Raw genomic sequence first — 26,342 nt, forward strand, 5'->3', positions numbered from 1 at the left:
CGTCCAACTTCAAAATTCCCTTACTCCAAATTTATTTTGGGAGTAAGAGAATTTTGAAATTGGGTGCATATTTCAAAGCGCCTGCGTCTAGACTGCCTGTCAGCACTTTGAAGTTAGCAACTTTGACATTTGTGCGACTGCCATTATGCCAGTTGGGCGCTGCATATACCTGGCAGCCCCTCATTAATATTCCCCAGTCTGTATCATTTCCATGCCCCCTTCGAAGGAGGGAGCTAGTGTAGACTCAGCCATAGTGTGTTGTGGTCTTCAGTGTTAAATGTTTTGAGACCCAAGTAATGAGTTGACTTACCACGGACTAGTCAAGATAAAAGTAAAATACATGCTTAAATTCTATGCTGGGTTAGAGTGCTGGACTTTGTCTATGCTACCGCTTAAGTTGGCGTAAATTACATTGCTTGGGGGTGCAAAAATAAAAATCCTGAATGATCTAATTTTCATTGATTTAGCATACTGTAGACACTATATTATGTGAGCAGAAAATATAGCTTGTTCCTCTCATTGAGGTGAATTAATTGCATTGATGGAAAAGCACTCTTCTGTCAATATACCGTGTCTTCACAAGACCTGTTAAATTGGCACTGCTGTACTGGTCAGTCTGCCAATTTAGTGTCATAATGAAGATAAGCACCTACAAAACAGGTTAAAATCTGTATTCTCAGTATATTTATTTATCTTTATCAACAGGATAGCCAAAACCCATATCTATATTTTAGATATTTTTTCTGTTTGGTCAAGAACTCCTCCTAAACAGTAAGAGTTAGGACCACCACATTTGATATACAGTTTCGTCTTATCATGCCTTAAAGCAGTGGAAGAGTTTGGTTGTGCCAGGAAAACAAGATGTGCCTGGAGAGGGTTTGCTGCTCATAAAACCAAACAGACAGGAGACAATCATTGAATCAAGTAGTCCTTAAATGTGACATAACTGAGTGAATGTTGAAAGGGACTGACCCAAGAGGAGCCAGAAAAATAGGATGGACATGTACTAGTATTGTTTTCAATAAACCTTAAAGAAAAGAGAAAAAATGGAGAAATTTCTGGTAGTGCTCTGTTTTGGCACCGCTAAATCAATGCTGAAGGTTTGAAAACTAGAAGAAAATGCAATTGGAAACCAAATTAACTGTAGCACTTTTTGTTAAAAACAAATACTATAGGGATGAAGAAAAAATACACAACTGAATTCTCATTAAAAATACTAAAAAAGTCAATGTACAGATTTTAACAATTCCTTTTTAAAGAAATCCCAAATAAAAATTAACGTCATGAAAACTGTGTTTTTTGAAAAGCACGATCATTAAAATAAAGCATGTACATTTTCCTTTTATTTATTTAAGGACCCAAGGAAAGCCAGGTACATATCCTAGTTTAATGTGTGTAAAGGCTGTGTCTTCAGATTAATTATTCTGTATTTTTTTTACACTTCCTTCCTTTTAAAACTATTCTGTGCTTTCAAATCTTCTGTCAGTGTAGCTAGCACTATGTGGATGCTTTTGGACAATAAGTGGGGGAAGAAAAGAAAGACAAAAGTAGCAGGAAGGAAGGTTGAAAGAGTAAAAAGGGAGAGTATTGTTAACTGAATTGTATTTTTCACTGATTCACATTCCAAGACATTTGACACTAAAAATATTTCCACTGCATACAGTTGTGTAACTGTGTCTGTAAATATTTATCTTCCTAAATTTATCCTCAAACAGTTGTATACAAAGAGCCTTACAATGACCTGTGAGGAAATGGAAATGTTATATCCATTTTATAGATGGGGGACCAAATCTAAGTGTGAATCTACACTGCAGCTGGGTGCATACTTCCCTACCCAGGGAGACAGATGCATACTAGCTCTGCTTGAGGTAGTATGTTTAAAAATAACATCCTGAAGATTGCAGCAGGGATGGTGGCAAGGGCTAGTTGTTCACTTATAAGTCTCCCCAACCCACTGGACCTGTACTTGGGTGGCTAGCAGAGCCATCCCTTGGATATGGTGAATTGGGCACCTGCTGTGGCCCCACACTTTGTAGGGGCCCCATGCTTTGATTAAAGTGGGGACTATCACAATATTTAGCCCTTTGTCCTGTGTCCCCACCAATGTATCATTGGGACACTTTGTCCCACTCTTCGGGTAGGGGGATGGAGAGAGAGGCAGGCTGGTGGGGGGTGAATCGGAGAGCAGCAGACAGCAAGGAGGAAAGCAGCAAGTGAGTGGACTGGATGTATATGATGGACAGATGGTGAGGAGACTAGTGGGGAGACAAACAGTGGATGAGGGGGCAAGCAGCAGGTGAGAGGACGGCAAAGAGGAAAGCAGCGTCAGGGGAGCAAGAAGGTGAGCAGCATCTGCATGACTGAGACACAAGACTAGCTGGAGGGCTGATTTTTGTCATGAGTCTGCACCAACCTAGGGACAGCCTTGGTCACTAGGCTATGCTGCAACATCCATGCTATTTTTAGCAGGCTAGCCTGAGCAGACCTAGGATACGTCTGGCTACCCATGCTGAAGGAGACACTCCAAGCTGCAAAGTAGACATAATCTAAAGGTGTGTCTACATTATTGAGATTGTCTGTATGTATGATTGTATGTTGCCATAGCTATGTTGGCATAATCCAACAGAGGCTGCACATAGAAAAATCCCTTTTATCTGAGTAGGCTATGTAGGAACGTGATTTCTCCCTCTCAGTGTACTAGCTATGTTGATGAAAGCATTCTTCCTTCAGTGGAACCTCTCATGTAGATGCAGACAAGTCAGCATAGCTATGTTGGTCAGCGATGTGGATTTTTCAATATAGGACTCAGTGTCTTGCCTAAACATACACAGGGAGTCTGTGGAGAAAATCTGCTTTTTGAGTTCCAACATAACTTCCTAATCACTAGCTCAGTGGTTTTCAAACTGAAAAAAAAATTATTTTAATTTGGGAGGGCTCACACTCACAGGCTTGCTGAGTGACGCGTCACCATTACAAAAGTTTGCAAACCACTCTTCAGTGAACTTTGGACCACACCCACAGAGAGGAGGGAAGATGTGAATAAAAGTAATAGCAAGAGACAAAATGTTAACCCGGGTAGTGAATATCACTTCTAAAATGCAGACATGAGTTTCATTGTTCCAGCTGTGAGCAGAATTACTGTATTAAAATATTAGCCATACTAAGATTTTGTTATGTCCTACAGGACTTCCAGTAGCAGTCCAACTCCATCATCTTGCCAAGCTATGGAGCCTTGTACATCAGATGAATTTTTTCAGGCACTCAACCATGCTGAACAAACCTTTAAAAAGATTGAAAACTACCTGAGACACAAACAGCTTTGTGATGTGGTTTTAGTTGCTGGTGATCGCAGAATTCCAGCTCACAGGTAAATATTTAAAAGATTCTGATTCTAAAATAAATTATATTGGCTTACTTATGTTTGTGCACCTGTAGTATGATGATGAACTATTTTGTTTTAAAATAAGATCCATAGTCTAGTCAAAACTTCTTTCTTGAAAACTAAAAAATTAACTTCTGTCTACTCTATGATACATGATCAAAACTAATCCTAATGGGTACAAAGTTAATTCCTACCTGTGACTACATCTACACTGCAAGCATCTGTCTGTAGAAGTTACTGTCAGAAAAGATGTTCTGACAAAACTTCTGTCAACAGATCCTGTCTACACATAAAAGCCACTGGGGAAAGCCTGCAAGTGAGGAAGGCATGGGGAACTCCTGGTTCTTGTAGCTCCAGTCCAGGGGGTGCAGGAATGGCAGCACACGGAGCCTTGTTACACCCTACTCTGAGGGCTGGAAGGCAGGGGCTTTAATGACAGCAGCCCAGGGATCCAGGCTAAGGCATCTCTGCAAGAAGATCTTCAGTTTTGGTGGCCTGGAAATATTTTTTTTGAAATCTGGCCTTGCTGCTGCAGGAGACATAACTAGCACTTAGTGTCCCAAGGTTCAATTTCAATAGCATATAGCTGTGTGCTTTTTAAAAACCATTTCTTTTCAAGTTCTATCAGCTTCTACTGTTTCTATTGGACAGTTTACCATGGATCAATTGGTCTGCTGTGTGCTTCTCATCTAAGTATAGAACACACTCAAGTTTTCTTAAGTTGTATTTCCATCAGAATTGCCTGTATGCAGCTTCAACACAATGTTTGGGATTATGTTATTTAAGTATTCTGAGTGACAAAAAGATGTCTCAAATGAAAACTAACATTCAGGATTATGTTTGTATTAAACCAGGAGTGGGGCAATAGTTTTTGGTAACAACTACTCCAAGGCTTTGGTAAGTGGTCAGAGGCTATAGTCTTTCATGATATTGATGGAGTTTGAGTGCAGAACGGAGCTTGGAGCAGAGTGCATGTGAGATTGGTGAGGGAGTTTGGGTCAAGGAGGAAGTTGTATCCTGAGGCAGGCCATGGGCACAGGAGTGAGTACAGGGGTTTGGGTTGTGACCTGGAGCAGGGGATTGGGGTGCTGGAGGGAGTAAGGAGCCAAGTGTAGGCTCTGGCCAAGAGGTGCTTACTTTAGGTGGCTCCCAGCCAGCAGCCCAGGGGGACCTTTGGGTAGGCTCCTTGCCTGATGTGCCCCGTGGGAGCCATGTGCATCTTTGCACACCATGCACCCCAGGAGGACGGGGCCCTCCACCCATTGCCTGTGCCACAAGCATGTTCCAGGCAGCTCTTATTGATCTGTTTCCAATCCATGGGAGCTGCAAGATTGTGCTGGGAGTGGGGGCAATGTGTAAAGAGACCCCCCCACGGAGCACACTGCACACAGAGAGCACATGACCCCTGCAGCTGGCTGTTTTGAGCAGTGTGTCAGATAGTGGGCCTGCCCAAGGGTCCCACTGGGCTGCAAGGTAGTGGCAGGATGGTTCTAGCAGTTTGGTGAGCTGGATCTGGACTGGGAGTGGTATTTTGACTGCCCCTGTAATAAGCTATAAAGAGAGTGGAAAGTACTCCTGTGTTAGATTGTTTTACTTCTGTACAAAAGTGAATGAAGCATTGCTTCAGTACGTGATCATGTAGGTGGTTACATATAGGTCTCTTAGATTTATTATTAAGTATGGTCCTCTGTTACAGGGTTGTTAAAGAGGATACCACAAAGTTAGGTATATTTTGTCCCTATCTAGGGGCCTATTTTCTTCATGCATTAGTTTTCTCAATTGTGCTCTTCTAATCTTTGACCAGAATGTAATGTTGTAACAGAGTACGTCAGCAGTATGTTGCCATATTTGGTAAGTTTTCCTTTGGGCATGTGTGCAATAGTGATAGTTACAGGTTAAAAAACTACTATTTTTATTATGGAATTCCGAAAGACTTTGATTTTGGGGAATTGCTTTTGTCTCTTATTATTTGTATTATACCTATACCTTATTACTTTAATACCATCTACCTTAAAATTATGAGTAAGGCATAGATTAACAATAAGTCAGAAAGGGAGTGATTTTTATAATTATTTTTGAGGAAGTGTAATACTTTAATGTATATGAACAAATCTCATACTTTGTCATTAGAAACTAATGAAATTTATTTATGCAAGTTTTACCAGAATCCATAATTGAAGTAGGACAGGATTCTCTTTTTGACTATCAGGTACTTTTTCAGTGTCAAGTATATAATATCTAATGTTGATAAATGACTTGTTTAATTCTGATTAGGTAGCATGCTACTGTATGTAATAATAACATGAGATATCTTAACGACTGTTTTGATTTGACACACTTTTGTGAAGATAAGAGCACGTTGGTTAGAATAAAACAATATATTTAGGCTACTCATGCATAAGCTGTATATATTTCACTGTGGAGAAGAAAGATGGTTTTGTGGTCAAGATGCTGGATTAGTATTCAGAAAGTATAAGTGGATTCAGTTCCTGGCTCTGCCAAGTCTTCCTGAGTTGTTTTAGTAGGCCATTTTAATTTTTCTGTGCTTTATTTACTCATCTGTAAAATGGGGCTAAAATACTTCCTGTCTCCATATTTTTTCTGTATAAGCTTTAGTTTATAAATTCTTCAAGGTAGTGAGTCTTTTATTAAATGTTTGTATAATGACAAGCACAGCATGCAATGTATGTCACACTGTAAAACATAACTTTTGTCTGCATAGATTTCATTAGCAAATAATTGTCTCTTGCAACCATTGATTTGATTGATGTGAAGTATTTGGCCAAAAAATTAGCCTCAATGCCCGCAGTACAACAAAATCAAAAGCAGCTTGATTTTTCACGTAGGAGAAATGTAATTTCAAGTAGGTTGTATAATACATACACTAGACCCTCAGATTTACAAACACCAGTGTTACAAAGTGATAGGTCAACCACACACCTCATTTGGAACTGGAAGTATCCAATCAGAGACTAAAAGAAAAGTAAATATTGTACATTTCAGTACCAATTTAACCCTACACCTAAATCCCTAAAAGAATGAAGGGAAATTTTAAGAAAAAAAGATTCAATAAGTAAAAGAAACTGTTTGCGTACATATGTTATTTAAAGGAACATGATTAAAAGTAGCATTTTTCTTGTACATAGTTGTTTCAAAGCGGTATTAAGTCAGTGCTCTACTCTGAGCCCTCTCCAGTGTACCAACATTTTTCTCGAATTGGGAACACCAGAACTGGACATGTTTCACCAGTATTCGTGCCAGTGCGAAGTAAAGTAACTTTTCATTGCCTATCTGCAAATTCAGTTTCTGCATCCCAGGGTTGCATTAGGTCTTTTGGCTACAACGTTACAATGGGAACTCATGTTTGGCCCTCATAACCCCGAAATCTTTGAGTCACTGCTTCCCCCCACTTCCTGCATGGCCAATATCAAAAGATTTCTAGATAAGAAAATATATTTTGAAAAGCTACATTTTACTGAAAAAGAGATGCTTTAACAGTTGTAATTTATCATATTTCTGTATTTCTCATATCCATAGTACAGTAAACTCTTTCATATCTGGCAACCCCGGGACTGGGAAGCTGCCGTATACGCAAATATGTCGGTTAACAGCATCAGGGAAAGACAAAGATGTGGGATCCCCAGTTGGGGCCAATGGAATGTGCCGGCAGCTTTGGGACCAGGAAGCCGGCTGGGGCCAGAGGAGCACACTGACAGCTCTGGGGCCAGGAAGCTGGTTGGGGCCAAAGAACTGTGCCAGCAGCACCAAGGCTAATGGCAGCTCTGGAGCTGGGAAGCTGGCGGGGACAGGAGAAATGCACCAGCAGCTCTGAGGCCAGGAAGTCAGCAGGGGCCAGAGGAATGCGTTGCCAGCTCCGGGGTTGGAAGAACATGCCATGGCTGGCAAAATCCAGCAGCTTCAGCCCTGGGGAGCCATCTGGGACTGGAGGAACTCCAGCAGCCCTGTGCCTGGAAGTTACTGACATACTGCGGCATGTTTATGCTGGTTATCTGAGAGTTCCGGTTGACTGAATTCTAGATAAGAGAATTTATTGTATTCACCACACCCTGAAACCCTTTAACTACATCTTGAATAATTGCAAACATAATTATATAAATAATCTGGTTTACCTAGTCTTTTGTTTTTGATATCCACAAACTTGACTTGAGAGGCATCCATAGTTTCTAAATGTGCTTGCTCAGTCAAATTAGCTCACCGTGTGTGAGGGAAGAGCAGTAGTGAAATTACCAAACACAGGTGCTTCTTCTGTAAGATTATATCTGTATGTGTTTCCAGTGTTTTCTGCTATTATAACTTGTTTGGACCTTGTGGGACCATTTTAAAATTAATTGTGTGTAAGAGAGAATGGTTTCAAGATAGAAAGCAACTGAAAACAACAAATACAAGAAAACTCTACAAGTTCTTTTTTTTTTTTAATAAAAAGGCACAACATGCATTTTATATCACAAAGTTAACTAATTCTACAGTCTTTAGAGTGGGGAACTGCTAAAATTAGGCTAATATCCATTGTTTTTCACATAGCTGAGTTAGTGTACTTTAGGTTTCTTGGGAAATCCTTTGTGTCAGTGGTTCCCAACGTCGGGTTTGTGAACCGTTGGAGGTCCTTGAGGGTATTGCAGGGGGCCCATGGAAAAAAAAACAAAAACAAAAGACAAATAAAAATGATCATAGAAAATAAGTTTTAAATAAATTGCAAAGTTACAATCTATTTTTAAAATAAATATCCTCCAAAAATGTTATTGCTGTCCGAAAATCTATGTTGCGGCATCTTTGTTTATGTTTCCTTGTTTGTTAAATGAAAAAGGAAAAATAAAGTGTACATAGTGGCTAAAAGTAGCTTTGGGGGGGGGTCATGAACCATTTGGGGCGTGATTAGGGGTCCGTAAATGGTTTGGGGAGTTGATTGTGGGTCTGCACTAGTGAAAACTTTGGGAACCAATGCTGTAATCTCCACTGATGGAAAATTTTCTATGAGGAAAAAAATGCTGAACTAATGTTTTAACTAATAGAATTTTCATTGTGACTTGTCACTTAGGCTATGTCTACACTAGGCAAACTAAGTCAACCACAGATACTCAATTCTAGCTATGGCAGTTGCATAGCTAGAATCAACAGCGTACCTGGCTGTCCATACTAATCAAGATTGATGGGAGAAACACTCGCATCAATCTCCTTTCCTCCTTGTGTCTCCGAGGTGTACAGAGGTCAACTGTGACCTCTGAGAAGTCAGTTTTGTGCATCCCTACTAGATATGCAAAATCAAACCCCAGAAGATCAACCTTGAGAGGGTCAATCTTCTGGGCTATTGTAGACATAGCCATAGTGCGGACTGGGACTGTTTACTGTGACTTTTAAAATAGCCTGTCTTTTTTTATCTTAGGTGCTAGGTTGTTATGACAGGCAGAATTCCCAAACTATGGAAAACTTCATAATTCTGATTGTTTATCAACCTATAAGCTTAATGTGTGTCATACATGCTTAATATTATATTAGCTAAAACACATTGCTTGCTTCTTTGCCCAATATGGACAAGATTTCTCACTACAACTGTAGTCCTTCATGAAGAAGTAGCCTGGGGAGGTAGAACTGAGTGTCATATGGTTCCATGAATGAGAATACACAAAGGAAACTTAAGGCTATGCCTATTCCATAAAGCCTATATGAGCATAGCCACCTGTCTTAGATGCAGTTGATCCTGGCAGAAGGAGTTGCAAGTGTATGAGCACAACCTCCCACAGTGACATTAGTTATGCCAACAGAAGAATTGTTTGGTACAGCTGTTTTTACCATGGGGTTTTTGTCAATATAGCTCTGTTAGTTGGATGTTTTGTTTTTGTTCATATCCCTGATCAGCACACCTATGCAGGCCACATTTTGAGTGTGGCCTGAGGTAGTTTTTACATACGAGTTATACCAGTTTGATTATATTGGTATAGCTTAAGTGATATGAGCACCCCAAGAGTAGCTGAAATTATATGTGCTTTTACCTGTACAGCTATTCCTTTACAGCAGGGGAATAAACTGTACATCATAAGGCCACTGTAGGACTTATATTAGTATAACCTCGTTGCAAAAATCACATCCCTTACTGAATTTGTTATATCAGTACAAAATCTGTGTGTAGACAAGATTTTAGCCTAGCCAACTGTTTCAGCCATCATTCTTTTTTCCTGTTACAGCCCTAAATAGTCCAACGATCTTGCCAATGATAAATATTTTCAAAATTGAGACGGGTAATTTAAGATGTCTGGTTTTCAATTTTAATGGTAGAATATAATATAAAGCTATTTTAAAACTTGTTTACCTATCTCATTCAAATCTAGTCTGTCCAAGGAACCTTTCACTTCTATAAACTTCCACAGGTGACATATAACATGTAATCATATGACTACATAATTCCAAGACAATCCAAGGCTTCTGACTGAACAGGAGAATATCAGATCAATCTGACAAACCTGTCTCAGCGAACAAAATAAAGTCATCTCATACCATACCAATGCTATAAAGAACGCTATTCTGCAAGGCAATATTTGAAGCTGAGGTTTCATTTAAATGATAAGCTAAAACACCTAGAACCGCCATGTGGATGGCTACCCTAATAAATTGCTCTAATTATCCTCTGGGACTGAATAACCTAGTTTATCAAAAGTGGGCCACAAAAGAAATTTGATATTACAGGGATTACCGACTGCTGTTACAATGTCTTTTGAAATGCTTAAAAGGTTGAAATCATTTTCCTGGTGGCCAAATTGTGCTTAATCAAGTTCTACACATTCTTGCCCATCTGCACTGCCTCCAAAAGACTGGCAAAAAGGATTTACCTCGTGCAGCCCTGAACAAAGCTGATGCAATGGGTAAAAACTAGAGGATAGGCAAACACAATTTAATGAAAAGTAACGACTACAAACACTGTCAGCAATTTGTGACTTTGCTGTTGATAAACTAAGACACAATTCAGTGTAGTTTACAGAATATTATTTGATTTAATCTGTAAAATGCATCCAGTAAATCCAAGCATCTACAAGAAATACTACCAAGCATTCCCTTTTTTTTTCCTACTTTATTTAATCATATCCTCAGCTACCTTAATTCTTGAAAAGGGAATGTAGTACTATTATCGTATGTATTGTTTTGTTTTCTCTCTCTTTCTGATGCAGATAACTTGTTAAGCATTAGCCTGTACATACACTCATCCCAAAGAGTTGACAAAAGTAATGTTTTAAGTACTTACACAAATACTCACTTGAGGAATTTTCTTATTTGTATAATCGCCAGTTCAACTGAGTAGACAGGTTCTGTCACTGATGTTTGTATCAATTAGTCTGTGAGGAATACAAATAAAAATATTTTAAAGTATTTTTAAAATTATAATTAAGTAATTCCTTTACCATTTTAAAATTAATAATTGATTTTTCTGTTACATAGCATTAGATACAAAGGTACTTGCTTCTTTGTGTATTGTTTTATGGTGATTATAAAAAGTCATTTAGCACTAAAAGAGTAAATTTTTAACCTCAGAAAATGTATTTTCAGTAACTACACTTCATTATCTATAGGAAGGAACTGAAGCATGAAGCAGTTTGTCAAGGTTAAAACGTTTTCCTCAGTACAATGCACCTTCAAAGGGTAAAATAATGAAGCATACATTAACAAATGTCAGCTTCACTAACATGTTTTTCCCCCTCTCTTTCCCCTTCCTTTAATTTGTTCTCAGATTAGTTCTCTCCTCTGTTTCGGACTACTTTGCAGCCATGTTTACTAATGATGTGAGAGAAGCAAGACAGGAAGAAATCAAGATGGAAGGTGTAGAGCCAAATGCACTGTGGGCTTTGGTTCAGTATGCATACACAGGTAATTAAGGGTGGAAGAAGGTGTTGATAAGATTTCCCTAATGGCTTGTCCCTAAGGGAACATCATATTCCATTATTAGTGTTATTTGATAGAAATGGTGCACCATACAATTCAACTGCTTATTTATTAAAATTACTATTACTGCCATTATCTAAAGCAACTCAGTGGGATGTAGGGTCCTTAGTTAGATAATAAATGCTAAAATATTTCAGATGTCATCCTGACAGATGAAAGGGGTGCTTTTTTCAAGTTTTCTTGCACTGTGTTATGCAGGTTATTAATTTTTAATTTTTAGGTGGCTTGATAGTAATGTTAGCTAGTAAGTTTAGTCTGGTGTTTGTTGTATATTTATGATTTTTTTTCGAGTTTGACGAAAGATAAAATGGAGGGACCAGGCCATTTCAAGCACTTTTTCTCTCTCTCCTCCCTTTCACTTAGTCTATCAATTTTTTTTTTCTGGGAAAATCTGTTTTTGTAATTACAGTCAATAGTCTTTCATAAATAATGAGCACACTTCTTTTAATATTGTTAGGTCGCCTTGAATTAAAAGAAGATAATATTGAGTGCCTGTTATCAACAGCTTGCCTTTTGCAGCTCTCTCAGGTTGTGGAAGCCTGCTGTAAGTTCTTAATGAAACAGCTTCATCCATCCAACTGCCTTGGAATCCGTTCTTTTGCTGATGCACAGGGTTGCACTGACTTGCACAAAGTGGCTCACAATTTCACCATGGTATGTCATTTTTTGTAGCATTACCTATTCATTGATTTTTCTATAGCAAGGGAAATATTGAATATCTGCCTTCATGAAGTAAGAGTTGATGTTCCACCCCCAAGAGCCATTGTTATTATCAGAGGTATTTATATACTGTGACATTAAGTACTTCTTTCTATGTTGGTAGTGTTCCATTTACAGTAAACTCTGTTTTGTCCAGTATTTGATCAACCAGAACTCTCAAATAACTGGCATAACTCAGATAGCCAGCTTCCCCTTCTTACTCTGCTGGAAGGCAGACCTGAGTATGCAAGCAACACCACCGCTCAGGGGCCAAACCACACAGCACCCACCCTGCATCCTACTGTGCTTTGTGTGTGTGCAGCCAGTGGGCTCCTCCACTCTTCTGACTGGTGTCCACCACCCAGAGTGGTTCCCTGCACAGCACACCCATGTGCAAGCCCCACAAGCAGCTCCCTACTGTCCCCACCAACAAGGTAAAGGGGGCAGCAGTTGAGCAGGAGCCAGTTCTAAGGGGCAAGGGGAGCTGAACTTCTTATTAGGAGGGCACTGCTCCCCACCTGTGCCTCCTGCCACCTGCTCTCTATTAACAGAATATTTGAATATCCAGCAACCTCCTGGTCCTAGGGATGCTCGATATGAAAGAATTCATTGTAGTCAGGAAAAAAGTAATCTTCCAAAAATGCCTGTGACTAGAGAAACAGGGTGGGTTAGGTAATTTCTTTTGTTGGCTGAACTTCTGTTGGTGAGAGAGACAATCTTTCAAGCTTACACAGGGCCCTTGTTCTTGTCTGGGAAATACACAAAGTGGCTAAGTACAGCAACTTAGGAACAAGGAATATATATTCTTAAATAGAATTATGAGTAGTCAAATGCAAAAGTACAGTCAGCGATTAAGTGAAGGTTTGGGGATTTATTTGGAAAAAATCTGATTGTCTGATATTCTTAAATTTCATTCCTTCTCTAACATTTTTACAATTTTGCTTCTTATCTCTTGCAGTGGTATCATTTTTATAGTAGCTCTGCTATCAGGGGAGAATAAGAGCCTAAAGAGGCATATTTGTGTGTGACCAGTTAGGAGAGCCAAATTTACTAGTTTTATAGTATTATTATAGCCATGTTGATTCCATGATATTAGAGGCAAACTTCTGAGGCGCACATACTGGCTATATCTACACTAGAGCGATCTGTTCACAGAAGTTTCTATCGGCAGAGATCTTGTGACAAAACTTATGTTGACAGATCGCATCCGCACACAAAAGCAGATTGAGAAAGTGATCTGCTCTATCAACAAAGCGGCCAGACTCCCCAGCCACTTCCTCGACATGGCAGGCTCTGGAACCTTGGCAGATAGGGTTACTTGGGCTACGTCTACACGTGAAGCCTACATCGAAATAGCCTATTTCGATGAATAACGTCTACACGTCCTCCAGGGCCGGCAACGTCGATGTTCAACTTTGACGTTGCGCAGCCCAACATCGAAATAGGCGCAGCGAGGGAACGTCTACACGCCAAAGTAGCAGACATCGAAATAGGGATGCCAGGCACAGCTGCAGACAGGGTCACAGGGCGGACTAGCGCTTCCGGGGCAACAGCTAGCCGCTCCCTTAAAGGGCCCCTCCCAGACACACTCAGCCTGCACAGCACGTGTTCTGAGGAGCCATAGGCACACAGACCCCGGGTGCCGCAGTCATGGACCTCCAGCAGCAGCAGCAGCAGCAGCAGCAGCAGCAGCAGCAGCAGCAGCAGCCAGAGGTCCACCCAGCCCTCCCGGCATGCCATGCGGGAGGCAGCTGAGCACCTCCTTGCTACCCCGGAGGAGGAGCTGCCCCCAGGGCAGCAGGGCTCAACCCCCAACCCTGCAGCACCCCGCCCCCCCCCCGCCTCACACGCCGACGGCTGTGGAGCTACCCCACCAGCACCGACTGGTGGGAGCGGCTGGTGCTTGGGGAGTGGGACGACGACCGCTGGCTCAGGAACTTCAGGATGAGCCGGCAGACATTTATGGAGCTGTGCCAGTGGCTTACCCCCACACTCAGGCACCAGGACACCGCCATGCGGCGTGCCCTCACAGTGGAGAAACGGGTCGGCTTCGCTGTCTGGAAGCTGGCCACTCCCGACAGCTACCGATCCATGGGGCAGCAGTTTGGTGTTGGCAAGGCCACCGTCGGGGCTATCCTCATGGAGGTAAGAGAACCCACGGGGGGAGGGCAGGGCAGGGGAGGGGGGCCCGGGCAGGGGAGGGGATGGGAGGGGAGGGCGGGGGAGGGCAGAGGAGGGCAGGGCAGGGCAGGGCCACGCACACCCTGCTCACCCCTCATTGGTGCTGTCCTATGTGCTTTCTCTGCAGGTTGTGCGTGCCATCAACGCCATGCTCCTGCACAGGCTCGTGAGGCTGGGGGACCCAGATGTCACCATCACGGCCTTTGCCACCCTTGGCTTCCCCAACTGCTTCGGGGCTCTGGATGGGACTCACATCCCCATCCGCGCCCCGCATCACAGTGGAGGACGATACCTGAATCGCAAGGGCTACTATTCTGTCGTCCTCCAGGCCTTGGTGGACATCCGGGGACGTTTCCAGGACATTTATGTGGGCTGGCCTGGCAGCACCCACGACGCCCGGGTTTTCTGGAACTCGGGCCTGTGCCGCCGGCTGGAGGCGGGGACCTACATCCCCCAGTGGGGGATCCCTCTGGGGGACACCACCATGCCCTTCTGCGTCATCGCAGATGCGGCATACCCCCTCCGGCCGTGGCTCATGCACCCGTACACGGGCCATCTCTCCGCTAGCCAGGAGCGCTTCAACGAGCGCTTGAACCACGCACGCCAGGTGGTGGAGCGCTCATTTGTCCGCCTGAAAGGACGCTGGAGATATCTCCTCACCAGCCTGGATGTGGGCCCCAACAACATCCCCCAGATTGTGGGTGCCTGCTGCGCCCTGCACAATTTGGTGGAGAGCAAGGGGGAGACCTTTTTCCAGGGCTGGGCTGCGGAGGGCGGCAGGGCCGACGTCCAGCCACCTGCTGCCCCCAGTCGGCAGGTGGACCCCGAAGGGACCTGGGTCTGGGAGGCCCTGCAGGCCCACTTCAATGCTGAGGCCGCGGGGTGAACTCTGCCCAGGCCCCCCACTGCCCGCCCCTTCCTCCACCACACCTCTGCCCCAACGCCCACACCATGGAGCACCCAACCGCACCCCCTCCCACATTTCCTGGACAAATGACAGCACGCACTTGTGGCTGAACTTAAACTTCTTTTTCTTTGAGAACTTTTTTTTTTAACTGTAAATATATAAAACAAGAACAAACTACATACAACATGTGGAACCAAAGTAATATGTACAAATAAAACAATAGTAAGACAAAAGTGTCCTCATTAATAAAAAGAAAACCAGGGAGGATAAAGGGGAGAGCTATTTACACAGTCCGGCACTGGGCGTGGGCGGCTGGGAGCCCCACCGCGGCTGCAGCCCTGTCCGGGGCTGGCTGGGGGCGGGCCGGACCGGAAGAGATGCCCGGCGAGTCTCAGCTGGCTCCAGGGGTCCCTCGGCGCTCCAGCCCTCGGTGATGGGTGGCGGGGCGACGGCGGACGGGACGGCGACGGGCGGAGCAGCTGGTGGTGCGGCTGGTGGAGCAGGCACGGCGGGCGCTGTGGCGGCCGGCGCGGCATGGGGGGCCAGGTAGTCCACCAGGCGGTTGAAAGTCTCCATGTAGGCCCCCCATGCCTCTTGGCGCCAGGCCAGCGCCCGCTCCTGCAGCTGCAGCTGCTGCTCCGCGACCTCCAGCTGCCGTCGGTGGATGGCCAGCAGCTGGGGGTCCGTCGCCGTCAGCTGTTGGTGGCGCGGGGTCCGCCGTCTAGCCCGCCGTGGGGCCGGTTGGTCCTCGGCCGAGGGGCTGGCCTGGAGCGATGGTCCCAGAGGGCTCTCCGGGACCACTGATGCCTCGCCGGCGCTCTCTTCCGGTCCTTCTGATGGTGCAGGTGCGGGACACAGGAGAGGAGGGGGGGAAGAAGAATGGAGACAGGCGTTAGTGTGGGCCCCGAGCCGCGGCCTTTGTCCCCCTAGCCCTGTGCTGCAGGTTCCCCATCCCCGTCCCCGGGAGATGCTACTGGGATGGATGGGGTTCAGGGGTCCCCCTGCCCTGCACCCCGTCCCCTGGTGGGAGCGACTCTCACTTCACTCCGCAGGGTCTGACAGCAGGAGAGGTTTCTTAGGTCACAGATGCCCAGTTTCTCCCAGGAGTGACAGCACCAGCTGTCGGAAGAGACAGTCCTTCCAACCCGTCCTGGGGAGAAGACCCCAAGGGCTGCCCCTCTGGGATGCAGCTTTCCCCCTCCTCAGGCTGGCTGCCTTCCAGCTCTCCCTTCCCCTAGCCTCTACCTGTGGCCCCCGCCCTCCCCCCCCAATTCCAAGGCAGCTCGGCTCCTCCCTCCTCTTTGTTCAGGGCAGAGGTGTCACCTGCCAGCCGTAGCCCCAGGATCATCCTTTGCCCCTGGGAGCTATTCGGCTCTTGTTGCTCATATGTAGCCTGAGTCTCCCTTTTGCACTCCCCCCACTCCATCACATGCTGCTGCTGCTGCTGTTGCTGCTGCTGCTGCTGCTGCGGGGTGTCCCACCCCCTCCTCCCGGGGGCCCCTCGAGGTTCCGCTCCCCCCTGGCCTGGGGATGGGGCATGGCACTGTCATGCGGGGTGGGGGTGGGGGTAGGGGCTGATGCACTGCTGTGAGGGCCATGGCCCTGCTGTCCTTGGGGCCATGGCTATGTGAGGATGTGGGGGGGCCCTGGACACATATCTATTACCCCCCACCCCTCAAGCCCAGGGGTGTACACCACAGGGGGGTACATACCTGTCGGTCCACTCCCACGGTGTGGAGATCCCTGGGGGGCGGAGGCCTGGCTGCTGCTCCAGGATGGCAGGAGGAGGATCTGCAGCCCAGATTCTGCAGAGGAGGAGCCATCCTCCTCCTGCCGCAATGTCCCGGGGGTGGGCTCCGGGGGGGCCCCTGGGGTGCGGGGCTTACCTCCGGGGCGGACTCCGGCTGCAGGGCCTGCTGGGGCTCGTCGGCCGAAGTATCAAGGGTGGCCGGAGGGGAAGAGGTGTGCCGGGGGCCCAGGATGTCCCTGAGCTCCCTGTAAAAGGGGCAAGTGATGGGGGCAGCCCCAGATTGGCTGGCCGCATCCCGGGCCCGGGAATAACCCTGCCGCAGCTGCTTCACCTTATTCCTGACGTGATCAGGAGTGTGGGCAGGGTGACCCCGGGCAGCCAGGCCGTCGGTCAGCCGAGCGAACGCATCCGCGTTCCACCTCTTGCTCCCCATTACCTGGAACACCTCCTCCTCGCTCCAGAGCCCCAGCAGGTCCCGCAGCTCGGCCTCCGTCCAGGAGGGGCCCCGCTGCCGCTTGCCAGCCTGGCTGCCCGCCTGGCTGGGCTGGCTGCCCTGGCTCCCCTTGGGGGGGGTCCCCTGGGGGCGCTGGGGGGGGCTGCCGGGCAGCCATTGCAGCTGGGTGGGTGGCTGTGCTGGCTGAGGGATGTGCAGGCTGGCCGCATGTCTGGGCTGCTGCCTGCACGTTCCCTCAGCTTCCTGCACAGGAAGGGAGGGGGAGGGGACCTTTAAGGGGCTGCTCCATGCGGCCACCATTGAGCTGAGGGGCTGGAGAGAGCGTCTCTCAACCCCTCAGCTGATGGCTGCCATGGAGGACCCGGCAATTTCGACGTTGCGGGACGCGCAACGACTGCACGGTCCCTACTTCGACGTTCAACGTCGAAGTAGGGCGCTATTCCTATCCCCTCGTGGGGTTAGTGACTTCGACGTCTCGCCGCCTAACGTCGAAGTTAACTTCGAAATAGCGCCCGACGCGTGTAGCCATGACGGGCGCTATTTCGAAGTTAGTGCCGCTACTTCGAAGTAGCGTGCACGTGTAGACACGGCTATGGACAGCAAGACCTTCTCAGAGCCTTGGCTTGCTGCACACTCAGGCTACGTCTACACGTGCAGCCAACATCGAAATAGCTTATTTCGATGTTGCGACATTGAAATAGTCTATTTCGATGAATAACGTCTACACGTCCTCCAGGGCCAGCAACGTCGATGTTCAACTTCGACGTTGCTCAGCCCAACATCGAAATAGGCGCAGCGAGGGAATGTCTACACGTCAAAGTAGCACACATCGAAATAGGGATGCCAGGCACAGCTGCAGACAGGGTCACAGGGCGGACTCAACAGCAAGCCGCTCCCTTAAAGGGCCCCTCCCAGACACAGTTGCACTAAACAACACAAGATACACAGAGCTGACAACTGGTTGCAGACCCTGTGCCTGCGGCATAGATCCCCAGCTGCCGCAGAAGCAGCCAGAAGCCCTGGGCTAAGGGCTGCTGCCCACGGTGACCATAGAGCCCCGCAGGGGCTGGAGAGAGAGCATCTCTCAAACCCCCAGCTGATGGCCGTCATGGAGGACCCAGCAATTTCGACGTTGCGGGACGCGGATCATCTACACGGTCCCTACTTCGACGTTGAACGTCGAAGTAGGGCGCTATTCCTATCTCCTCATGAGGTTAGCGACTTCGACGTCTCGCCGCCTAACGTCGAAGTTAACTTCGAAATAGCGCCCGACGCATGTAGACGCGACGGGCGCTATTTCGAAGTTGGTGCCGCTACTTCGAAGTAGCGTGCACGTGTAGACGCAGCTTCAGTGACCTACCCCAACCCACAATCCCTGCCCATGCTAAGGCTTGCCTACCTCACTGAGGGACAGCAAAGCTAGTGCAGGGCTCATGTCATTTCTATGAGAGTTTTTTCTTTTCAGTCAGCCACAGTGCCAGAGGAGCCTCTGGGCTTGCGCTGGACAGACTCCTAGTTTATCGAGCTGCTGATCGCCCTGATTGTGGCCATTCTCCACCTCCTCTGATGGGATAGACCTGCCACTGGGCTCGAGGAGCATGCTGTCAGTGACCCAGGGCCCCACCTGTACCCACCCTCCTCCCCAGGTGACCAGGTGGGTCTGGAGGTACACCACCAGTGCCAGCTGCTGGGACCGCCTGGTCATGGGGCAGTGGGATGACCAGCAGGGGCTCCAGAACTTCCACATGCAAAAGGAGACTTTCCTGGAGCTCTGCATCTGGCTTACCCCCAGCCCTCCACAGACGGGACACCCAGATGCTGCCTGCCATCCCCCTGGAGAAGTGAGTTGCCATTGCCCACTGGATGCTCACTACCCTGGACAGCTAATGCTATGTGGGGCACCAGTTCATCATGGGGAGGTCCACTGTTGTGGCTGTCCCCATGCATAACCCTGGGACCCTATTTGAAAGTGGGACCCCAAGTGTCACTGGCCGCAGGATCCCCTCCTACTGTGAGTTCAGGGTCCCCACCAGGACTGGGATCAGGCCAGGATCATGGGGCGATATAGGGATGTGAGGGGGTTGGTGAGCTCAGCGGGGTGATCCTGGGGGTCAAGGGGGCAGCAGGGCAGGGGGGCCTGGTGGACAGGGTGAGCTGACTTGGTGGTGGGGAAGCCTGTGGTGAACGGGGGGGTGCCACACCCAGCAGCCACCGTGCCAGGTCCAGAACTGCTGGGGAGATTTTCAGGTGGCTGGTCCAATTTCTCCTGCCACTCTGGCGATGGTGTCTAGGTGGGACATCGGTTGGTCCCAGGCCTCTGTATGCCACACCCTGTTTGCCTGGTTCTTCTGAAGCTTCCACTCCTGGAGGTCTGTCTGCTGGCAGAGTGCAGATGCATAGGCCTGCAGGGCATCATCCTTGGCCCGGCAATGGCCCCTGGAGCCACAGGCCTGTCCTGGTGGTGGTGGTGGAATGCTGGTCCTCTCGTGCACTGCTCCTGGCTCTGGACCTGGGATGGGGCTGGCTGGCTGGCCCTGTCTGTGTGGTGGGTCTGGCCCAGCCTTCAGACAGTACAGCTGTAAGAAGAGAAGGAGAGACAATGAGTCCTTCCTGCCACACAGTCCCCATGGCCCCACCCCCACCTCCCGCAAGCAGCAGCCCCCTCCCTTGGGCTGTGGGACAGGGATGTCCCTGGAGTGAATGCCTGTGCCCACTGCATGGCAGACCCTGCCACACGGGGACCCCATGGTGACCTCTGCACCTCCTCCTGCCCTCCCACCTGATGGGTTAGTGGTCCAGCAGGGTGTCTGGCCACAGAGGAGTCCCTGCATGGGTGGCAGGCGAGCTGGGATGAAGCCTTGCCCTCCCTCTCCCCACACACACCTGTGGCCCATAGCACTGTCCAGAGTGGGCAGCGGCTGATTATCACCTGCGGGTGTGCTCGTATGCGGGGGCACACTCTTCGGTGGTGTGTCTGTGGTTGGGCTGTTGCCCATGTGGCTTGCCTGCTGTCAGCCATGGCAGGGGCAGGTGGGTCCCCACCCCTCGGGGTTCATGCAGCCACTGGTGGGGCTGGCGGCTGTGCCCAGGAGTCCTGCTCTAGTGCCTGCTGGGTCTAGGTGGGACACGCTGCCGTACACATGGTTGCACATGCTGGGCCTATAGTGCGGGTTCGTGCCCAAGATGGCCTGCTGAGGCTTGCATCATGCCCAGTCTGCATGCTTCCCTTCCCCCCCCCCGTGCCTCAGGGTGTATGACATGTGGGGTACTCACCGGACAGTCCCCCGAAGAGCTCTGGAGATGCCCTGGATGTCACCTCGCTTGAGGGGCTCTAGTCCAGGGTGATTAATGGAGTCCCTGGGGTGGAATCAGGATCCAACTCTGGCTCTGTCAGAGTTCTAGGCTACTCCAGCTCCAGCTGCAATAGGGGGCCTCCTCCACCATGTTGATGACTGCTTGGCTGGGGGCACTGTCCTCACCTCCAGAGCTGGTGCAGTTCAGAGTAGAGTGGGCAGATGGCCATCCCACTACCCCTGCTGCAGCTCCTTGACCTTTGCCCACACCCGCTCCAGGGTACAGCTGCAGTGCCCATGGTCAGCCAGGGCTGTGGCAAGGCAGGCATAATCCAGGTTGTTGCTCCTTTTGGTGCCGCGGTCCAGAAGGACAGCCTCCTTGGCTCCCAGGCTCAGCAAGTCCTGCAGCTCTGGGCCAGTCCATGATGGAGCTCTGCACTTTTGCCCCGAGGTGGGTCTTCTGGGACTTCTTGGGCTGTTTTCCTGAGGGCTCTGGGGGGCGGTTTCAGCATGCCTGGCTTTCGGCCATCTGTGGCTCTGAGATGTGCTGGACAGCCAGTCAGCATGCTGCTGCTTGCACACGCTCTGCTTCCGGGGCTCCCTGCAGCTTTAAGAGTGGCCTGAGGGAGAGGGCATAGACCTATGATTGCTGTGGACAGTGTCCTCTCTGGCTGGCACCATGGAGAACTGTTCTGTTGACAAATGGCTGCCGTGGAGCATCCACACTTTTTTTTGTCAACAGAATCTATTGATAAGTGTTCTGTCTTGTGGTAGAGAGGCAGAAGCCTGTCAACAAAAGTGCTGAATTTTGTCAACGTACTGTGGACAAAACCCTCTAGTGTAGACATAGCCAGTGAATAAAGAAGAGCTCTGTGTAGCTCAAAAGCTTGTCTCTTTTTTACCAATCAAAAAGTTGATCCAATAAAAGCTGTTACTTTATCCACCTTGTTGCTCCAAGTATACTATCAGAGATTAGAATCAGACTGCCCCTGCATTCTTATAAGGTGTGTGATTCGGTTCCATTCGGTGGATGGATCATTGATTCATTTAATTATGTATATATGCTAAAGTTTCTCAGTATAGGTGAATGAACAGTGTGCAAATATATACTAGTAGTACATACTAAAGAGAGTATTTCATTCTTGGTCACGAATGGATTGAGGACAAGAGCATCAAAACAATGATGAGACAGGAACAGAGTAAAACAGACATATGATTTGAGACATAGTATACTTAATTGCAAGAGACTGAGAAATCATTGGATGTTACAATGAAAAAAATTGCACAGAAATTCTCCTTATTTTCTCCTTGCCCACGTAGTTTCCTCCACTTTGCCAAATACATAAATTATTCTAGTTGCGGTTCTGTCTAGTCACAGTCTTTTAATGTTTACTAGTGGAATGCTACAATCAGAAGGTTAGTAAAATATTATTTGATGCATTTTAAAATTTTAGCCTTAAGAAGGCGTACCTCCAGCTGGTCTGATTGCTGTTTCACTTCTCAAAAGTGGGTTTATTTCTGGCCTTTCCTTTAGTAAGAAGTTGTTCAAGTCACAGGCAAATAATTGTGTACCTTTAGGCCATTGCTTACTTCAGTGGCAGAATTACTAATTCTAATTCTGAAGCTTTGGCATGAATCACATTTAAAGTAGCAGGATTTTAAAAAGCTGTTTTCTAAACTAATTAGTTGTGCTAGATGGATTCTTCCCAAGGCCTTTTTTTAATGTTGTTTAGTTCCAATGCAGACAATAAATTGAATTTTAGCAATAATGAGTAATACTGAATCAGTTCCTTAGGTTTGAAACTAATGTTGCTATGGAAACTGAAGAGAAATGTATAGTCCTATTGAATCTTCAATTAAAATAAATCCCAAAGTAACTTCGTTTGTTTAAAAGCAATTTGAAAGATGAAAAATGTTTAACGCTAATCACTTGGTGCTCATTTCTTTAAAAATATTACAGCATAAGGGTTAAATATACCTAGAGATCTATAAATTCTGTTCCTTAAATAGCCATAAATTATTCATATCCTGCAAATGATCATGTGATGCACTGAAATGATTCTGACTGGAAAAATTTTTGTTGGTTTTGCTACACTTTTTTGTCTTTTTGATAAATGAATAGTAGAAAATATTTATATTTCATTTAAATATATACATTTTCTTACTTCAGTTTTTTGGACTTCATAATTTGACAGTTCCTGAAAAGTCCTAAGGAAAGTCAGTGAAACACTGAAAGTCTGAACTGATGAGTGGTTGACATAGTAGCATATAAGCAAGCATTATGGATCTGATTCTGATAATGTAGGCATGAAAAATGCAGTTACCACAATTGGGCATGTGAATGCATCTAATTTACCTATTATACATATAGTTATCTTATTTTGTAAGTATGATTTGTAAAACATAGTGGGCCACATGATTACACAATTTAAAATGTTGCTAGATTTGCCAAAAGATTAATTTAGGTATCTCTGTATCAGGCTATATAGAGTAGGATACTTCCTTTGTGTGTCAGCCCCTGTTTTTTGCACTTTTGATTTATTTTCCAAAGCAGCCTTTAACATAAGGACATTTCTAGAGGAACAGTACTATGGATACTCCACTCCAGGTGGTGGTGCATTCCTGAGTGTTCATTTGGAGAGTTTTGCAACATTGCTGTTATGAGTTGTGCATGTGTGGTGCGTAGCTCATGTGCCATTGGTGCTTGAAGTAATTGCATGCATGACTTGGGCACCTCAGATCCTTCTCAACCATCTGCAGCCTAAGGCGGAGCTGAGCAGGGCCTGTTGAAAAATTGCATTTTCAGACAAATAACTTTGAATAAGCTAGTGAGTTTACATAATTTATATAGCTTAGGTTTCTGTTACGAGCTTACACCCCATTTTAAAAAACAAATTTTTATTTTACCATTATTTTACCATTTATTTTACAATTTTAGGCTGAAGAAATGCCTGGTTGGCTGCATTTTAAAAGATGCTTGATCTGCAGAGAGGTGATGCCAGCATTTAGCAGACACACTCAGTGTTTTCACTGTCTTGGAGAATCTCTCATGCCACAGAAATAGAAGGCTATGGCATGAAGGGGTAACGACATGAGGCTTAAACTTATAATAATGGAGAGGTCCTTTGAGACCAGCCTCTGACCCAGGACAAGAATCCTCTTTTTGGCAAAGATCGCTGGTTTCTTTTCTGTCCAGTTTCCTAAAATCCAAAAGGCCATCTTCATCATCTCAAATAGAGCAGACTGGGGGCGGGGGAGGAAACTGTTGCCCACTAGATTGTTTGCATTGGTGTTAGCTGCTTGAAGGCTTAGCAGCCTATGATGCTGTAGTTACAAAATAGTTGTTGCCATCACTTGACATTCCAGTGCTGATGGTGATGGATCTAAGTTGGTACTGGTACTGTGTTTGCTGGCATTGAGCCTCTCAGTACCACAACATTTTAATTCGCCACAAGGACCTGTTGGTCTTCTCCACCTTGGAGTCTCTTCTTCTAGGAGTTCTTGGGAGTCTTGCAGAAGCTACTACAGAACATGCTGCAGTCCATGGAAAGCTGATATCAAATCACTGTCCCCATTCTGTGAGACAGCACTGATTGAGGCACTGGAGGTATCAGTGAGAGAACAGGAAGAGGAAATTGCTTTTAATACCTCACCACCCTACAATAATTCATCCTCTTCACCAGATTACACTGTTATGCCCCCACTACCTACCACTGCAGATGACTTCACCCATTTCCAGGACTTACTCAAAATAGTGGCCAGTGAGCTCAGCATTGCCCTGGGGGAGGTGCTAGAAATTCAGTAAGAGTTAAATGACAGTTTGTAAACTTCCTCGTCTGTTAATCAATGAGGTATCATGGAATCTGCTAACATGGTGTGGCAAATTCCAGTCACTAGTCCACCAACTTGCAAAAGAGCAGATTGAGAATATTATGTTCCCTCAAAGGGTTCATGATTTGTATTGACGCCCAACTCACAAGTAGTGGAGGCAGCCAACCAGAGGAACGAATGGCAGTATTTCCAATCCACTCCCAAAGATGAACAGAGTAAAAGGTTGAATCTCTTTGGATGCAAAATATACTCTTCATTCACTCTCCAATTTAGAGTGTCAAATTATGTGGCACTACTAGCAAAAAATGACCACCAGAACTATGGAACATTTATGGACTTTATTAATGACATCCCTGAGGAAAAAACAATTAGAATATATCATGTCTGAAGGACACATGGTTGTGTGTTGTGCAGGCCTCACTGGATGCAGTTGACACTGCAGCCACATCTATTGCTACAGCTGTTCTCATGCAGAAGGCTTCATGGTTTAACTCCTCATCATTTATAAGGGAGATACATGTTGTAGCTGAAGATCTCCTTTTCTGACAGAGAGTCACACTCTGATTTCTTGGCATCCATGCACCTGCCCCAAGAACGTGATAATACAGATATCAACTCTTTCAGAGTTGTAGATACCCTACACGCTCACAAAATTACCACCAGCATTACAAGTAGCAGCAACAATGCTAGAGACAGAGACCACAATCGTGACACCCTCCACCAGCAGTGGTTCCTCATCCATCTTCCTTTAATGAGCAAATTTGAAGGCTTAGTTGAGAGTTGAGAAGACCTATCCTACCTTATAGCACTTCCACCATGCTCTATTATTTGGAGATTGGTTACTTCCATTGTACCAAACATGAATGACAGACAAATTGCCCCTACAAGTCATCTGATTGGGCTATAACATTCCTTTCCTGTCTATAATGCCCCTTGTCCTTCTTCAGGGGCCTCCTCCTGAACACTTGTGCAAGAGGTAAGTTATATCCTCCAATTGAAGGCAGTGGAATCTGTTCCTGTACAACATAAAGGGAAAGGGTTTTATTCCCATTACTTTTTAACACCAAAGAATAAAGGAGGATAGCAACCGACTGAACAAATTTGTTTTAAAAAAAAGAAGTCAGGATTGTCACTCTACCGATAATAATAGCAGTGCTGGAGCAGAGGGACTGGTTTTTAACCTTCAGCCTGCTTTTCATGTCACAATACACCCTGCACGCAGGCATTACCTCAGATTTAACTGGATGATTGTCTTTTCAAGTCATGCACACATGTAGATAGCATTCATTCTAAACAGACTAAAGTGGCTTATTTCCAGAGGCTTGTTCTACAATTAAAAAATTTAAAAAAAAAAAATCAACAGTATAACTAACTTAACAGGTAGAACTCATAGACACTTAACTCAATTCCATCAAAGAAAGGGCATCACTTCTGTGAGACAGGTTCAATGCCATAAATATAATCTTAGCCACACTATGGAACATAGCTGTGACACTACTAGGTCAGGTCATACTGGCACCTGATACTCATCATTATCTTGGACTTTTTGTAATTTTCCACTAAAAAGAGAGGATAAAGTGTGTGTCGGTTTTGTCATATTTATACCATAGGCATATTTTCATGAAAGAATATGGAACATAATGTTATACTGCCATCAGCAATCAAGATGCAGTCTGTTAGGTCAACATCATCATCCAGAACTTTCCTCAACAGTGTCCCACCACCATCTAATTAGCATCCCCTTTATGGACCTCTGCAAAGGTGCTACATGGACTTTTGAACGCATTTTTGCCATATATTATGGAATTATGCAAAGCCCTAGAGCACATAACTGACTTGGCCTAGGGATAGTATCCAGTTATCTATCAGCTTCAAAGCCCCTACCATATGAAGAGGGT

General features: G+C 46.2%; 1 protein-coding gene across 5 annotated transcripts in view; it reads left to right on the forward strand.

Moving 5' to 3' along the window:
- The window catches only part of KLHL5 (kelch like family member 5), a 218,534-nt gene that overhangs the window by 153,803 nt on the left and 38,389 nt on the right, over positions 1-26,342 (forward strand). For 3 of the 5 annotated variants that reach the window (XM_074992607.1, XM_074992609.1, XM_074992610.1), the window contains 3 exons: positions 3,185-3,367; positions 11,118-11,254; positions 11,787-11,983. The exons of 1 other annotated variant lie outside the window; for it this stretch is intronic. In XM_074992607.1, the coding sequence (XP_074848708.1) occupies positions 3,225-3,367; positions 11,118-11,254; positions 11,787-11,983 (477 nt within the window). In that variant the 5' untranslated portion in view covers positions 3,185-3,224. The remainder of the gene's footprint in view (positions 1-3,184; positions 3,368-11,117; positions 11,255-11,786; positions 11,984-26,342) is intronic. One more of the 5 variants, XM_074992611.1, reaches the window with a different exon arrangement.

Source organism: Carettochelys insculpta, chromosome 4 (assembly GCF_033958435.1).
Source record: "Carettochelys insculpta isolate YL-2023 chromosome 4, ASM3395843v1, whole genome shotgun sequence".
Classification (NCBI taxonomy): Eukaryota; Metazoa; Chordata; order Testudines; family Carettochelyidae; genus Carettochelys; species Carettochelys insculpta.